The sequence below is a fragment of the Microplitis demolitor genome, chromosome 1 (genome assembly GCF_026212275.2).
Source record: "Microplitis demolitor isolate Queensland-Clemson2020A chromosome 1, iyMicDemo2.1a, whole genome shotgun sequence".
NCBI classification, from domain to species: domain Eukaryota; kingdom Metazoa; phylum Arthropoda; class Insecta; order Hymenoptera; family Braconidae; genus Microplitis; species Microplitis demolitor.
Window position 1 is genome coordinate 6,242,249 of NC_068545.1, and position 17,370 is coordinate 6,259,618.

The 17,370-nt window shown below is 26.2% G+C and overlaps 1 protein-coding gene across 1 annotated transcript; it reads right to left on the bottom strand.

Moving 5' to 3' along the window:
* Nucleotides 1-26: 26 nt before the first annotated feature.
* LOC103569597 (SET and MYND domain-containing protein 4) lies at nucleotides 27-16,762 on the bottom strand. The gene is made up of 10 exons (XM_053740135.1): nucleotides 16,508-16,762; nucleotides 13,453-13,684; nucleotides 11,457-11,640; nucleotides 10,956-11,319; nucleotides 10,504-10,750; nucleotides 8,117-8,448; nucleotides 7,939-8,012; nucleotides 6,821-6,933; nucleotides 3,613-4,079; nucleotides 27-3,468 (listed from the first exon to the last, which is right to left on the bottom strand). The coding sequence occupies exons 1-10, from the start codon at nucleotides 16,633-16,635 to the stop codon at nucleotides 3,330-3,332; spliced, it is 2,280 nt and encodes a 759-aa protein (XP_053596110.1). The 5' UTR covers nucleotides 16,636-16,762; the 3' UTR covers nucleotides 27-3,329.
* Nucleotides 16,763-17,370: the final 608 nt, after the last annotated feature.

The following is a 17,370-nucleotide window of genomic DNA, read 5'->3' on the forward strand; positions in this document are numbered from 1 at the left end:
AAGTTTACTAGAATTTTATATGAGCAAATTTTGGGTAAAAAATCAACGATTTTGAAAAAATTTTCCCCTTTTCAAAAAAGTTTAAAAAACTCTAATTTGAAAGTTTTCATAAATGATTTTTTATTCTTATGAAGTCATTGGTTTTTAATAGAAACTTTTTCGGAACGAGGGTAAAATTTAGTAAAAATACGTTTTAAAAAATTTCTTTTTTGACTTAAAATTTGTTTCTATAAAATCCGACACACTTATTTTTTTACCATCGAAATTACAAAAAAAGTTCTACTCAAAATTCTAATCTGTATCAAGTTTAGAAATTTCACATTTCGAATTTTTTTGAAATTTTTTTGAAACTTATTTTTTTTATACGGGTATATATTAGCCAAAATTTTCGCCTCTGTAATCTAATTATTATTATTAATTATTAAGAATCTTGTACATTTGTATAAAAAAAAATAACAAAAAACAACAAGACAAAAAATAAAAAAAAAAGTATAAAATAATTTAATATAAAAGGTACCGTAAAAAAAATAAAAAATGAATGTATGAAAATTTTATAAAGCGAACAAATAATCAGATTAATAATAAAAAAAAAATAATAATAATAATAGAATCTGATTATTTGTTCAATAAAATGAAATTATACATTCCTAAACATTTTCATATCTTTTAGAGATTACACATTTACATTTTGTAAACATTTGTTCTTTAAATATTTTATTTTGTCATTAATATATAACATTTTTTTTTTATATATATATTATACATAAATTATATATTCAAATAACAACTTGTTCCGTTTTTGTTTCTTTTATCAATTTAATAATTTTATTATTTAGAAGACTAGAATAAAGAGAAAATATGCGATCGTTGATATCGTTGATTTAAAATAAATAAATAAAATTAATTGGAACTCTTTGATGGTGCGCTGTGTCATCGCACCAGCTATGTGAATATTGGATTTTGCCTTGTGATTTGATATAACACCATACTTACGATATACGATTAATACTATATAAATAAATCAACTTTTTTAAATTAATTTTCTTTGACATGTAAATTACCATAAAAAATGAAAAAAATACAATTTATTTTATTTGGAATGATTAAGAAAAATACTTATATTTAAATAGATTATTGCGTGGCAAGGGATCAAACAGAAGGATTTCAGACGAGGGTGAAATTTACTATCTACGTCTGAGGGCTGACCGCAAGTCTGAAATCGTCATCTATCTTGTGCCACGTGTGATATTTTTCATATTATCTGCATTGGTACCCGGAGTTTTAATCTCTGGAGTCAAAACAGACCAATTTCTAACGGAAAATGCGGCAAAGTTTTTGTATTTTAAACATGAAAATTTCAATAATTTAATAAGAAAATTTATTAATGTTTTTTTTTTTTATGAAAACTCAAATAATTTTTTGAATTTTCCAAACTAAGAACTTTCTAGTTTGGATGTCATAAATATTTGGAGGTTCTAAATAAAGGAATGCGATTTTAATGGGGGTGAAATCAAATCAGAAACTAAGGGGGTGTTCAGAAAAACACTGGGGATTGATAAATATAAAACCAGGTGATTAATTAATGGAATCACGTGGTTTAATTAATACTAGAAGAACGAAAAAATTCCTGATCTGTTTTATTTACCGCTGAGTTTATGAATGCATTATTACCCGAAACTTGAGTGTCAATATAGGAAATTTTAACATTCCAAACAATAAATTTTATAATACGTATCATGAATTTTTAATATTTATGTGACTTTAATATTTTGAAAGTTCAAATATTAATTTTGAAATACTTTGTCATTTAATCATTTTCCTGCATACACAATCAATTTTTCACGCCTGCACCAACAATTAAAAATCCTGCCCTGTCTAAAGAGAAGAAAATTATTCTTTTCTTTTATGAGAAAAAAATTATAATATAAAAATTAGCGCACACGCTATTCTTCTTGTAAACAGATGCAGAAATTTAAAGTTTACGGTGCAGATTTGGTGAAAAATTGTATACACACCACGAAGGAAGACGGGGCGTTTCAATCGACATGTGCCATAGGCAATTCACGTGGGTTGAAATGTCCTACTTTCCATCCTGGATGTATAATATACTAATTAATATTTATTCTATAATTATTTACTACCATTATATTACTTTTCAGTTCTTAATTTATGTAAGATAAAAGCCCCTGTACCCGCTCAGTATTATTAGTCGCTCACTTTAAATGTTTAAGGCGTTTTTTTATAATTTTAATAAAAATTAATTACAATTAAAAATATTATTATTGATAAATAATTATTTGTGTATCTAAATATATTAAAATATAATGTATCAAATTATTTTATAATAGATTATAAATTTAAATTAAATGACTGTTTTCAAAATCGCGCATAGCCGAGCATTTTTTACTTTAACGTTCATTCGTTAGATTAAATTTAGATTACGTCAAATTTTTTAAGAATTGTTATAACTATATCTTATTAAATATATTTTTAAAATTCATGAAATTTTATATTATTAAAGAATAAAGTAGTATAATTTATAAATTATTTGTCCAAATCAATAAACTTATGATAGTTTAATTGATATTGTCTTTGAGCGACTGTAGGGCCATGTGTTGATCGAGTAATGGGACATGACAACTTTTAGTAAGCGACTATGGGTACACTCAAGGACCTTATTTAAAAAATTAATAATAATTAATTATCAAGATTATTCTTCAAACTAAAATTTTATTCTAATATTCGAAACTTGAAAAAATAACTATAAAAAAAATATGGTTTTTCATTTTGTTTATTAATTTATATTGAGTGATTTAATCTCACTCCAATTAAAAGTGAATGGGTATTGCGGCTTCTACCTTAGTTCATTTTTTTCAACCATATAATATTAGTGAACGTACACTACCGCCCAAAAGTATTTGGCCACTCAGAAAAAGGTATCTTGTAAAAATTTCAATAAATAAAACTTCATAGTAATTTTAACTATTTATTAGCAAATAATTAGAAGAAATAATCATACGTATTTTGCGGTTAGATACAAACAGTTAAACCTAATAAAACCGTTTTAATAGCTGCGTTTGTAATATAATAAAAAATGCAGGTGGCCAAATACTTTTCAGCGGTAGTGTAGAAGTATCTTTATCTTCCAGAGTAAATTTCTGAACACACCCTAATGTACTGGGCAGGAAATAACGAGTTTTTTTCACTAGAAAAGAAAGGGATCAGTTTCTACCCCTAAATCGCATGGGTTTGAAATTGGCGCGTTTCGACTGACATACAGGCATAGAAATTCAAATTTAAAATGCAAAGAATATGAAAAATATTTAACATTATTCATGACATTGTAACCTTAATAACTCATTTTTTTTGTTAATCAATTCCTGATAGACTTCATTCCAAGGACCAGCAATTATATTCATTATTTTTTCTCCCCGATCAATGAGATCCTGACTATTTTTTAAAGTATCCCTGAAAAAAAAAAGAAAATAAATAAATAAAGAAATGAAAAATTAATGAATTAAAATTTTTATAATTTTATAATAGTAATAGTATCAAAATTGAATTATTAATTATTATTATTAATATTATTATTATAAATAAAAAAATAATTACTTGTAAATTGAAGATTTAAACTTGTCATTATTATGTTGCAAATATTGTAAACTGACATCTGTGATCTTGTTAATTTCATTAGCGACTTCAATACTTTCATTTCCAAATTTTATTTCAATAACAGTGAGACTTTTTTCAAGATATGGCATCGAGTCTAACCAATTACCCATCATTATATTAACTTTTGCTAAAGTATCAAGTGTTATTGCTATGTCATCATGATATTTATATAACCATTTTTGTCGAATATTTAAACAATGTTTTAAATAATCAATTGCATCTTTATTTTTTCCTATCTGTAAATAATCCTGGGCTGATGCAAACAGATCATTTGCTGTTTTTAATTCTGTCTGTACTTTGATGTCTATTTTACTAGACACATTGCAGTCTAAACAACGAGATAAATGGGTTGTAGATTTTTCCAATGGTCCACTACATTTTGGACATTGAACAGCATCAAATCGATCCTATACATAATTCAATTAATATATATTATATATACTATTTATTAATTTAAATTTAAATATAGTGATTATTATTTCAAGTTTTTATTCATTCATTATTTCAAATATTCTTATTAATTATTCATTATCGAATTATTCAAAATATTCAAATTATTCATAAATTTTAAAATTATTCAAAAATTATTATAATAAAAATTTTCTTAATTTATCACAAGTCATATAAAAATTTTTTACTCAAAATTCAAACCAATTATTCGAATTCAAATTAAATAATGCGATAAAGTAATACACTTGGATTTGTGACATCTATAAGATATCAGTTTTAGGCTACTTTTTTAAATATATTGATAAGGCACCAATATATTGATAAAACGATCAGAAATTTATGTCACCGAAAAAATATCTACTTAAAAGACAACACAAGTAACGACAAAAAATAAATTACTATTAGTGGTAAAATAAGTCATCTAAATGACGTTTTAATTGACATAAGACAGGAAAAACAACAGAACTAGTCTTTGTCTCTGGAATCAACATTTGCATGTCTTATTTATACCAATAAAGGTGGATTTGAACCAAAAAAAAATTTGTCTTATCCTTTTAAAAGACATTTTAAAGTTAACTCTGTGCTACTTGGGCAAAGACACCTTTCAAAAGATGTCTTTTAAAAGAATAAGACAAATTTTTTTTTGTCTCAAAGTCACCTTTTTGGGTATAAATAAGACATGCAAATGTTGGTTCCGGAGACAGAAAAAATTCATGTTGTTTTTCCTGTCTTATGTCAATTAAAAAGTCGTTTAGATGACTTATTTTACCACTATTTGCAATTTACTTTTTGTGGTCACTTGTGTGTCAAGTCTTTTAAATAAATCTTTTTTCGGTGACATAAATTTCTGATTATTTTGTCAATATTTTGGTGTCTTATCGATGGGTAAAAAACAGCCTAAAAACTGATATCTTATAGATGTCACAAAGGCAAGTGTGTTACTTGGAAAACTTGCAAATAATTCAAGTAGCACACTTGACTTTGTGACATCTATAAGATCGCAATTTGGAGATTGTTTTTTAACCTATTGAAAGGCATCAAAAAGTTGACAAAAAAAATTAGAAATTTATGTCACTGAAAAAATTTCTACTTAAAAAACTTGACAAGTGATGGCAAAAAGTAAATTACTAATAACTAATAAGTCGTCTAAAGTAGTTTTGAGCTGAAATGTTTTTTTTTTTTTTAAACGGAAAAAAGAACGCAAATTTTTTATGAATCCTAAGACCAACATCTGTACGTTTTATTTGTATAAAAAAAAACTTGGATGAGACAAAAAAAATTTGCCTTGTCTTTTCCGAAGACATGCTTATGACATCTTAATGTTGTCACTGTGCCATTTGGGTTGGCAATTAATTTGAATAGTTCGAATAATTCGAATTAATTGAATCAAAATGCCATATTCGATTTGAAAATTTTTTGCACTCCTCTAGTGTAAATGGCAAAGGAGTGTATAGAAATTTATATTTTCCCACTTGTTTTAAAATTTTTAGTTATGCATAGATCTATAAAATTTAAAAATTCAATTTTTAAAATCAAAAAGGCGGATCTGAATATATGCGACCCCTTTGGCTTTAGTAAAAACGAGATTAATGACAAAAGGGCGTATACAAAAAAAAATAAATAAAAAGCGAAATGTCAATGAACGATATCACACATTGAAAAATGAGTTTATTGAGGAGAGGGGTAAGACGAGTTCTCTAGGTAAAACGATTACCCCTTCAAACTGTGGAGTAAAATAGCAGATTTAAAGTTTAATTTTTTTTCCTTTTTTTTTAAAGTAATTATTATTTTTCTAAAGTAAATAAATAAATTATATATGAAATTATATTGACATTAATTAATTGTATGAACTAGTAATTGCAAGAAATCAGACAAATTTAAAATTATAAATAGAGTAAATAATTAAAAAACAATATTCATAAAAAATGCACTTAATTCCAAAATATTCTAAATGAATTTTTTAATACTTAATTTTATTAATTTTTAGTCTATTTATTAATAATTTGTCTGATGTCTGGTACATTCACCCTTATATATATTTACAACCAATAAAAAAACTTGACATATTGAATTGCAGTTAGATAAAAATAGTTTCTATAATTAAACTTAAACTCGACCTCTTTCATAATGTCAAATGTAATCAGTTAATGGGATTTTATTATCGAGATATTTGTCAAAAATTACCCATATTCTCTTACTAATATAGAACATTAAATCGGTTAATGTATTTTTAAACAATTTATTAACGTACTTAGCAACAAGCACTTATACATATATAATTTTGATTGAAAAATTTAAAAAAATGAAATTTAATTTCCAAAAATAATCACTTATTTTTTAGCCACCATAACCCCCCCCCCCTTCCTCCCCTTAAATACCGAATACTTGAAAAACAAAAATTAGTTTTATTAATAAATATTTTTAGATATTCGTTGTCATCGGCTATTGTACTCCACTCTCTTTTTTTGTGGTTTTGATAATTAAAATTTAAAACAATGAGAAAATTTATTTGACTAAAGGTAATTAATTATTTAAAAATACGCACTCTTAATATTAATTTCATACAAATTAAAGAAATCTAAGCTTGGCTTTAAAATACCAAGAGGGCGTATAATTTATATCCCAAGTCATTTTGATTATAATTTTTAGATATAAGTAATGTTAGATAATCTTAGAGAAATAAATAACCATAACTTACCAAAAATTGTTTAAGAGTAGGATCAGTACAAGGCTTACATTTACAATCAAAACGATACTGGTCTTTCAAAGATTTTTGACGTTCATCAAAAGGCATTCGTCGAAAATGAGGACCTATTAAAATAAAATTAACAATATTTATTTAAGGGAAGGCATCAGTAGCCTGCATTGTTTTTGCTGAATGTATCAAATGCCTACAATATTTTTTCGTACGTTAAAAATGCTTACTGCCCAATTTCTTACTGTTTAGTTGCCTGCTAAAATTTATTTTCTACAGTTCTATTGCCTACTTAAATATAAAATATATAATTTAATTACGTACAAAAATTATTACACTGTTCTATTGCCTACGGAAAAATATTTCATGATGTTCAATGGATTACTATTTAACTGTGCGCCTAAATAAAAAAAATACCTGATTAATGTAGACAAGCTTCTGGTTTATTTGCTGAGAAAATCAGGTACTTGTTGAAGAGAAATAATCAACGTTCACGACCGATCACTTGAGAAATACAACACAGCTGATCTGTAAAATATCAGAACCACAGTAATCTTCACAATAGTATAACTCACCCGGTCCATCATAAAATACTGGGCTGAATCTCATAGTCGATGTAGAAAATGACCCGACCAGGCCACTAATTTCTAATAGAAAACTCGGAATTTTCCAGTTGCTATTGTGAAGACTACAGTAGATCTGATATTTTACAGATCAGCTGTGTTTTATTTTCTCAAGTGATCGGTCGTGAACGTTGATCATTTCTCCGCAACAAGTACAAGATTTTCTCAGCAAATAAATCAGAAGCTTGTCTACATTAATTAGATATTTCTTTGATTTGGGTACACAGTTAAAAAGTAATCAATTGAACATCATAAAATATTTTTTAATAGGCAATAGAACAGTGCAATAATTTTTGTATGCAATTAAATTATATATTTTATATTTATGTAAGCAATAGAACCGTAGAGAATAAATTTTAGTAGGCTACTGAGCAGTAAGAAATTGGGCTGTAAGCATTTATAATGTACAAAAAAATATTGCAGGCATATGATATCTTCCACATTTTTTGACCTATTAAATTTTATTACAATAAATTATAATTATATTTAATAATATACCGTAACAATTAAATACTTCTTCGCCGGTAAGAACGTCCTTGATTGCTTTAACAATGAGATAATCATTTGAAAAGCTGAAATATTAAAAAGAAAATAAAAAAGTAGTATTATATTTATTCTTACAATGTTAATATCATAATTACTGTTATTAAAATCTTAAATGAAGGTAAGTACTTACGTTGTAATTATAGTAGGATCACAAGAATGATTCATCATACTAGCTGACGGATAAATTCCAACTGCAATTCTTTGCTGCTGTTCTTCGAATACATCAGCTCCTTCAGCGGTTGTTAAATTAAGTCGCGTGATCGCGTGACCGTTGGCAATCAACTGTAGCATATGCCGCAAAATTATACAACTAATAAATAATTTCTGACTTTCTTCACTTGAATTGTCAAGAGGAAAACTGAGATTTTCAGTCTTAAATTTATCAATCAAACATTTTTTCATGTCAATGGCATCGAAGAAATTTGTGTATTTCTTTAGGTAGAGAGTTAACATCAAAGCTGTCTGAGTAAAATTATTTTAATTCATTTTTTATTTATGTTTTAATTCATTTTGAGAACTAAAAAAAAATAATAGAAAATTTTCCTTAAATATTTTTTTTTAGCTAATTGATATATTTTTATCTACAAATCTTAATTTTGAAAATTCATATTCAGAGATAAAATTTTGAGATCAATTTATTTCCCTTAACAATCGTTCAATTCAGCTGATTTTAAAAAGATTTTTTTTTTTTAATTTTAAACTTAAAAATTTTGATACGATTGAAAAAAAAAAAAATTCTTCGATTTTTTTTTAGACCACCTATGGTAGATCGATTAACGAAATTTTTGAATTTCGCGTCATAAATATTGAAAATTTGCAAAAAAAGTTATTGATTTCGATCTGATTTTAGAAAATTGAGTTTCCATCAGATCTTGACGTTCAGAGGTATTAAAAAGATATTCTGACTATTTTTGGATGAAAGTCCACGCGCGCGCGTGTGTATATATATTAGGGTGCTTCGTTTCCGGCGAAAGTATTTTTTTTGTTGCTCATCAAGCAAAATATTGTTTTTTATGCTAAAACAAAAATTCTTGCCAAGTTTGAGCTCTTAATTCCAATCCTAAGTACTTTCCATTTGATTTCAAAGATTTCCCATTTAAAATACACGTAAATAAAATTACTTTTTTTTTAACTTTCTAGTACTCAGCTGCGTTTTATGATATCAACGCGGTTTTGATTACAAATTGTAGGGCCTTTGGTGTTCTTCAAAAGTGCCCATTGTATCTTAGCTGTAATTCCAGCTGTTTCACTGATGTCCGCTCAGGAAGTCATTTTTCGTATCAAATTGACCTTTATTGACTTGCAGAACGTAAACCAATGAATGCACACCAAAAATGTAAATAAGAATTTTATAAAAAATTTTATTCCCTTCAAAAAAGTCATATGAGTCAAGTCGCTAAAGTCCATAGTTTATAAGTTATAGGAGTTTTAGTAATTTAAAAAATAAAATAGCAATTGTCATTTTTTTTTTAATATTCTATTTTTTAAATTATTAAAATTCCTATAACTCGGAAACTATGGACTTTATCAACTTGACCTATAGGGCTTTTTTTGAAGGAAATAAAATTTCCTATGAAATTCTTATTTACATTTTTGGTGTGCATTCATTGGTTTACGTTCTGCAAGCCAGTAAAGGTCAATTTGATACGAAAAATGACTTCTTCAGCGGACATCAGTGAATCAGCTGGAATTACAGCTAAGATACTATGGGCACTTTTGAAGAACACCAAATGCCCTACAATTTGCGACCAAAACCGCGTTGATATCATGAAACGCAGCTGAGTATTAGAAAGTTAAAAAAAAAAGTAATTTTATTTACGTGTATTTTAAATGGAAAATCTTGGAAATAAAATGGAAAGTACTTAGGATTGAAATTAAGAGCTCAAACTTGGCAGGAAATTTTGGTTTAGCATAAAAAACAATATTTTGGTTGATGAGCAACAAAAAAAATACTTTCGCCGGAAACGAAGCACCCTAATATAGATGTGTGTAAACTAATTTTTGTCGTACGGTATCTTTGGGACAAATCAACCGATTTGAATTTTGGCGGCATTCGAAAAGGCTCATCAAGACTTAAATTTTAGAGTCGATCGATCGATAGTTTACAAATTATACGAAAAATACAAACTCAAAAAATTTTTTTTTCAAGTTTTTGTTGCATAGCTCATAAACAACCTGCTCGATTGGTTTCTAAGTTTGATTAAATCTAAGTTTCAAAAAGTCTTTTAAGCTGTAGCGAAATATGTGCGAATCAGTCGATGTCGGATAAAAATTACTTTTTTTTACCGAAGTATATATTTTTTTGGTCCAGTGGTTTTTTGAATTTAAAAACAGCGGGAAGTTGTGGGGTTGGCCCACAGAGTCAACCGTTTTTCAGATTTTTTTAGTACACGGCATCCATATCGCAAATTTTCCCATTGATTTTTTTTAGTACTCAAATTTAAATGAAATATTAAATAACAAATAAAAAAATAAATTTTGATTTGAATGATTGAAAGCCAACAAACATCAACGTACAACACTGTACAATATTAAATCCTCTGGGTTTAATTTATCAATATTAGTAACCAGCTCTTCTACGTCGTTAAATCTAGTAATATCATCCGTTTCAACGGATATTAATAATGATTTTAATGCTAAATGAGCTATTCCAATTTGTTTCCATATTTCAAATTGATATCCAGAGCATTCCCACTGATGATACGACCACGATTTCATCCAGCATTCACGGCAGCAGTACAAAACACTCGAACAGCTTCTGCACCTAAAATAGATATCAGTTTACTTTATTATACCAGTAAATTTTATTTTGAAATATTTCAATTGACATTTTCATATTTTTGTCACTAGGACTTTGATAATTCATGTAATTACGCTAATAACTTAAATTATCAAGTTGATATATCAAAATGTCACTTGTCGCTTTATTAAATATTGAATTATTTAAATTCGGCTAAATATATACTCACGGAATGGCTGAGTCAATTATTAAACCACAGCAATGGGTACATAGAATATCAGAGGTTGCATTATCCAATGGAACAAAAGCAAACGGCTTTTCTACAAAAAGAACGTCTCCTTTTTTTATATCTTCATTAGCTACGATATGTCTTCCTCTTGTCGGCGAATGCTTACGAGTTAATTTAAACGAAGCGGATGGAAAATTAATATTCGGTACAAGTAATTCATTTGGATTAATTAAATATTTACTATTATTATAATTAATATTATTATTATTTATTATTTTTTCTTCATTTAAAATATCCTCAGAATTATTTTTCAACTCCTCAGTAATTTGAGACGATAAATTATCAATTTGCGTCATTAAATTTTCTGTGAAAAATTTAAAAAATACTTAAGGCAAGAGATAATTTTTAAAGTTAAATGGAAATTGTAAGTTTTAATATTTTTTTATAAAATAATAAAAAAAGTTATAGTGTTTTTTTATTTTTAATTATTTTTTGTTTTACCTCTAGAGCTCTTTGAAATGTCTTCGTTATTTATAATCAATTTTTCAGCTTCAGAAAGTTCTTTAGTGGCTTGATGGAACTTATGTAATTTAATATAACATTGAGTGGCTCTTAAGTGCAATTTATATTTTAACTTTTTTGGATAATTCGATTCAATCACTACCGCAATATCTTCCAAACATTGCTACAACAGATGTTATTTTTTTTTTTTTAATTAATAACGATAATAATAATTATTGTATAGGGTATATTGTACTTCTAATTTGCAAATAATTCGATAAAATAGAATAGTTTGAAACCCTTTGAATTATTTGTAATTCCCTGATTAAGAAAAATGATTTGGAATAATTCAAAACAATTTGAATCGATTAATATATAGATTAGGGTGGCCCAAAAAAACCGACTATTTTTTCTTTCGAGTCTCTTATGAAAATTTGTTGGTTTATGATGTTCTAAGAAGCCTCTCCAAAAATCAGTTCAATAAAAAATTTTCAAGAGGTTGCTCACGAATTTTAAAAAAATCAAAAATGATTGAAATTTGGTTTTTTTACTTCTAAATTTTTTCTTTCTCGTAGCAGCAATAGTTTATATTTATAAAATCATGACTATGCTGAAAATTTAAGCCCAAAATTTAAATATTTAAACGGCGCTCAAGAATTTTGAATATTAACTGATAATATGTAACTAATACTTTAAATTAGTTTTTGTATTTTTTTATAACTCAATTATTGTCATTTCACTAAAATATATAACTTTTGCATAACCAAAAATATACACGACAGTCTTAAACAATAAAATTTGGGAAATTTTGAATAAGCGAAAAAACCTAAAAATTGAATTGAAAAATAAAAAAGTATGTAAATAATTTATTATTTCTATTTCTCGGGTTATATTTTCATTGATTGTAATGCAAATTGATGATGAAAAAATCGAGAAGCTTTATTATTAATATTCAAGGGTCGAAAACGTTCAAAAGAGTTAGTGTGAATGTAGCAGACATGAGAAAAGTTTCAAATTACAAATAAACTAATTAAACAATTTAAAATATAAAAATAAAAAAAATGCACCTACACATTTTCAAATTCTATAAATGCGCATTTTTTAAATTTTATTCGATTTTCATTTAATTCACTTATTTCAAAATTTAAAAAAGTGACAATTGTCAGCTACATTCACACTTATTCAAAAGACAGTTTTGAATTACCCAAAACTTTTCGAATTCTTTGTAACCTTTCAAACGATTCGTCAATTTTCATATTATCCAAAACTTCGAATTCTCCGAAATTCTCAAATTATTTGTAGCTTCAAATTACTCGATTCGAATCGAGAAAATTCTTATTAGTTTTAAAATATCCATTTTTTATTCGATCCCAGGTAGCATACTTGCCTTTGTGACATTTATAAGACATCAGTTTTCAGGCTGTTTTTTGATGTATCGATAAGGCATCAATATGTTGACAAAACGATCGGAAATTTATGTCACCGAAAAAATACCTACTTAAAAGACTTAGCACGAGTGACGACAAAAAGTAAATTACAAATAGTATTAAAATAAGTCATCTAAACGACTTTTCAATTGACATGAGACAGGAAAAACAACACAACTCGTTTCTGTCTTCGGAACCAACATTTGCATGTCGTTTAAATTTAAAGTTGATTCTGTGCTACTTGGGATAGAAATTTCAGTTTTTAAAGTAATCAAAAGTAATTATCTCGTAAATTTTTGTATGAGTTCTATTACTTCTGACAAAAATTTGAATTATTCAAAAAAATATTACACTTTTAAGTCGTTTAAAAAAAATTTTTAAATAATTCAGAGTTTCGAATCATTCAAACACTTACTAATAGTTCGTAAACTTACGAACTATTCGAAAATTTACGAATAATTCAAATGATTCGTTTCGATTCGATACAAATAATTTCAAGTTCCAACTATTCGCACACCTTTTTTTTTATTTATCTTTAAATATTTATTATAAATAAATTTTTTACTTACTTCGTACTTACTCATGAAAAAAAATGCAGCTGATCGATTAGCGAGAGCAATTGAATAATCGCCATTATTAAAGTCTGCATATTTAGCACTCTCTGTATAAGATTCAATACTCGCTATGTAATTTTTTTCTTTGAAAAATAAATTACCTTTATCCTTCAAACGTTTAGCTTGATCAGTACATTTTGTTATTTTCATTTTATTTTGTTTCTCAAGCCATGATATTATTAGTTCACTATAATAAGAAAATTTCAAGTTAATTATTTAGATTAAAATAAATATTTATTCTGTACTTTGTAAGGATAATAAAAAAAAAATGTATGAAATTTTTTTTTAATATTTATTTTTTTACGAAAATAACTTATAATTAAAAGTTCCACTGAACGTCAAATAAATCGGATGCTAAATAAATTTTTTTTATTACGTTTCCAGTTTACGTTGGAAAGTTAGTCAATAAAATATTAAATTAATAAAACTTCTCTTCTAATAATTCTCGAAATAACATTTTTTATTTTTTTAATAAAACGACTGATCTTATAAATTTTATTGTCTCCAATCAATTTAAAAACTTTTAAAACGTCAAATATCATAATATCCATAAGTGGATTCATTTAATTCGTTTAGAATATCGGTGGATTGGAGAATAACACACGACAACTAGTGGCTCAAATTTTGCAATCTGTTTTTCTTCCATAAATATTAATTATTTATTAAAATAACTTAATAGATTCCCCAGAGGTACTACAGCAAATTAATTAAGCGCACTTTCAGAAAATTGAAGTATATTTATCCAGATGGTTTCCGAGTTGAAATTAAAGAAGCAGCTTGAGCCTCGAAAGTCAAAATTCTTTTGATGTTGGACTTGCCGCTGAATGTAATATCTTATTTAAGTACTCGGTCCTTAAAGTAGTGTATGAAATAGTATGCCACCTTTTTAAAATGGTATTTTAACCCTCTGAGGCCTACACATTTTTAATTTGTAACTTCGAGTTAGCTACTTAATTCTTTAGCTTATTGTTGATGCATAAATTAATGTACCGGGAGATCGGAACGTTTTTCTCGCGACGAAAATGGAAATAATTTATGTAATTTGACTCTAAAGGTGAGTTAAGGGGTAGCTGGGGTGGCCTGCAGCAATTATCAGCTGACGTACGAAACATTTCAGAAGTTTAGATTCAGTAGATTTTTAACTTTTCGTTTTGGTTCTCTTTATTTTCGTTCCGCGAAAAATATTCTGATTGTCAGGTACATATAATTTTCTTGGACGGTAACAAGTCCTGATTTTTTATAGATTTTCTTAGACGGTGACAAGTCCCGATTTTCTATGAATTTTCTTAGATGATGACAAGTCCTGATCTTCTACAAATTTTCTAAGCATCTATTATGTTGTACTAACTATTTACACGCAAAAAAATAAATTATAAATTTTATTAGAATTTTCAATTCATTTTTATTGTTTGAACAATAAACTCGCATCAAAGAAGGTAATTCATAAATAATATAATATTGAAAGCGAAAAAGTATAAAAATGATTCTCTAAAATATATTGATATGAAAAAAAAAATAGTCACTTTCGGTCTTTAAAATTTATTGTTTTAAATAATAAAATACGTTATCTTGCCATATAGATATAGCCGCGCATCAGTAATAGTTTAGGTTAATTATTTCACACACATTAAAAGCTTACAAACACAAGTAAAATTTCATTGTTTCAAACTATAAAAACTGATGCGCTTGAAATATACTTTTTGACAATTTGAAGAAAGTAATAATTATATACCGTTGTACATAAAATCAATTGTTCGACATTGAAAATTTTATTTATCATACTGAATGTTTTTTTAATTTTTTACTATAAACTTAAATGTTCCAAACATCGAATGTTGAAGCTGAAACGTTAAATTATTATAATTTCATTTTTTTATCTACCAAACAGTAAATTCTATTACTTGTAACATGATTTATTTACATATAAACTTTAAATTTCAATATTTAAATTAAGATTATTATAATATATTCAATAAAACCATGGAATTACTGTTTGAAATGATATTAAGTTGTGACCACATTCGAAATTTTTAGCTATCAATTACTAATTTTTATAATTCATTTTTTTGCGTGTAAAATTATTTCTCAGAACTTAAATTTCAGCAGAATCACAAATGTTTCAGCAATTGTACGATTATAATTTCATTAATTTAGCATCATTTAAGTCGTCGACGAATACAATTAAGGATTTTTCTTGATTATTTTTTTGTAAGAATAGCATTTTTGACTTAGTTATGTTCGCTATTGTTATTGTTCATTGAACTTAAACGCAGTTAAAACAACTATGATATCATCGTACTTTTTACAACTATGTATTAGTTATCCGAACTGAGGGTAATAGTGGAGGCTTCATTGAACTATGTTTTTCATAGCTCAAAAAACCAGTTTTTTCTCTCAGTGCAAGTCTCAATTTTCTATAGATTTTCTTAGACGGTGACGAGTTCTGATTTTTTATAAATTTGCTATAGATTTTCTGGGGATTTTCTTGGACGTTGACAAGTCCCAATTTTCTATGAATTTTCTTAGACGGTAACAAGTCCCAATTTTCTGTAGATTTTCTCAGACTGTAACAAGTCCTAATTTTTTAGGAATTTTCTTTGAATTTTTTGTGGATTTTCACAGACGATAACATCCCGATTTTTCACAGATTTTCTTAGACTATGACAAGATCTGATTGTTTATAGATTTTTTTAAAATTTTCTTAGATGATTACAAGTTCTAATTTTCTATGCTTTTTATAAAAATTCTATAAAAATCCCTAGAACTTCTATAGAAATTCTTGAATTCAAAATTTTCTTTTTGATTTAAGATTTACGGTCACCAAGTTATAGAATCAATTTATGTCATCGAGATCTAGGTGATATATTATCTGTGTCATAGGGAATCTGTTTAATAAGAATCTGGATATTCAGGATCTGAATCATTGGAATCAGTCTTAAAGACACCCATCCAATTATTTGACATCTGCTAAAATCAGTATCATAAATTTAAAAAAAAAACAATCACTTACTTTATTGTTGAGTCAGACCCAATTAATGATATTATTTTATTTTCATTCCTATTATTATCAACTTCTCGAGTTAGACTAGGTGTTATTACTTTACGATTGATACTTTCAAGCAATGACTGCCACTGCATTTTTAAACAACAAAATATTATTTAATAATTACAATTACTAACTATAATATATATTCCGAAATAAATAACATAACATAACTTATTCATTTATTTTTAACGTGTAGGTTACAGAATTTTAAACAAAAACTATCAATACCTTTAGGTTATTCTGCATATTGTTCTCATGAAAACTGAGCATTATTTGTAAACAATAAAAAAATTTAAATGCTTACTTTAAAAAAATATATGTCCGGGATTAAATAAATAAAAATGAATATATGTATATAAGTTATTATTAAAAACAACCATCGCTATATTAATTATTTAAATAATAAATACTATAACAATTTATGAATAAAATTTATAATAGTTTTTACATTATATACATTATTTAAATTATGAAAATTTATAAAATATAATATAATATATAATAGATAGTATGATATACTAAAGCACTCATATTTTATTAACATACGGATTTAGTTACAAGCATTAACAAAAAGTCACAACTCTTGATGACGAAATTTATTAACATTTTTTTAATTTTTTGAATTTAAACCGAGAACAATGATTTTAGTGATAATTAAATATTAATCATAATCACATTTAAATTATTCCTGATTAAAAACTAGGATTGAATTCGATTTAAAAATTTTAAATCGGATTCTATCGAATTTTATTTTTTTTTTTCGATCAAATCCGATTAAAGTTTTATTAGATTTAATTTGTTTTTAATCAGGATATTTTTATTGAATT

Excerpts from the sequence above, each read along its gene's own strand:
- LOC103569597 (XM_053740135.1), bottom strand. The coding sequence starts at position 16,635 with ATGCAGTGGCAGTCATTGCTTGAAAGTATCAATCGTAAAGTAATAACA. Across the intron at positions 11,641-13,452 it reads TTTTCATGAGTAAGTACGAA|CAATGTTTGGAAGATATTGC; the intron begins GTAAGTAAAAAA and ends CATCTGTTGTAG. Across the intron at positions 10,751-10,955 it reads ATAATTGACTCAGCCATTCC|GTGCAGAAGCTGTTCGAGTG; the intron begins GTGAGTATATAT and ends TATCTATTTTAG.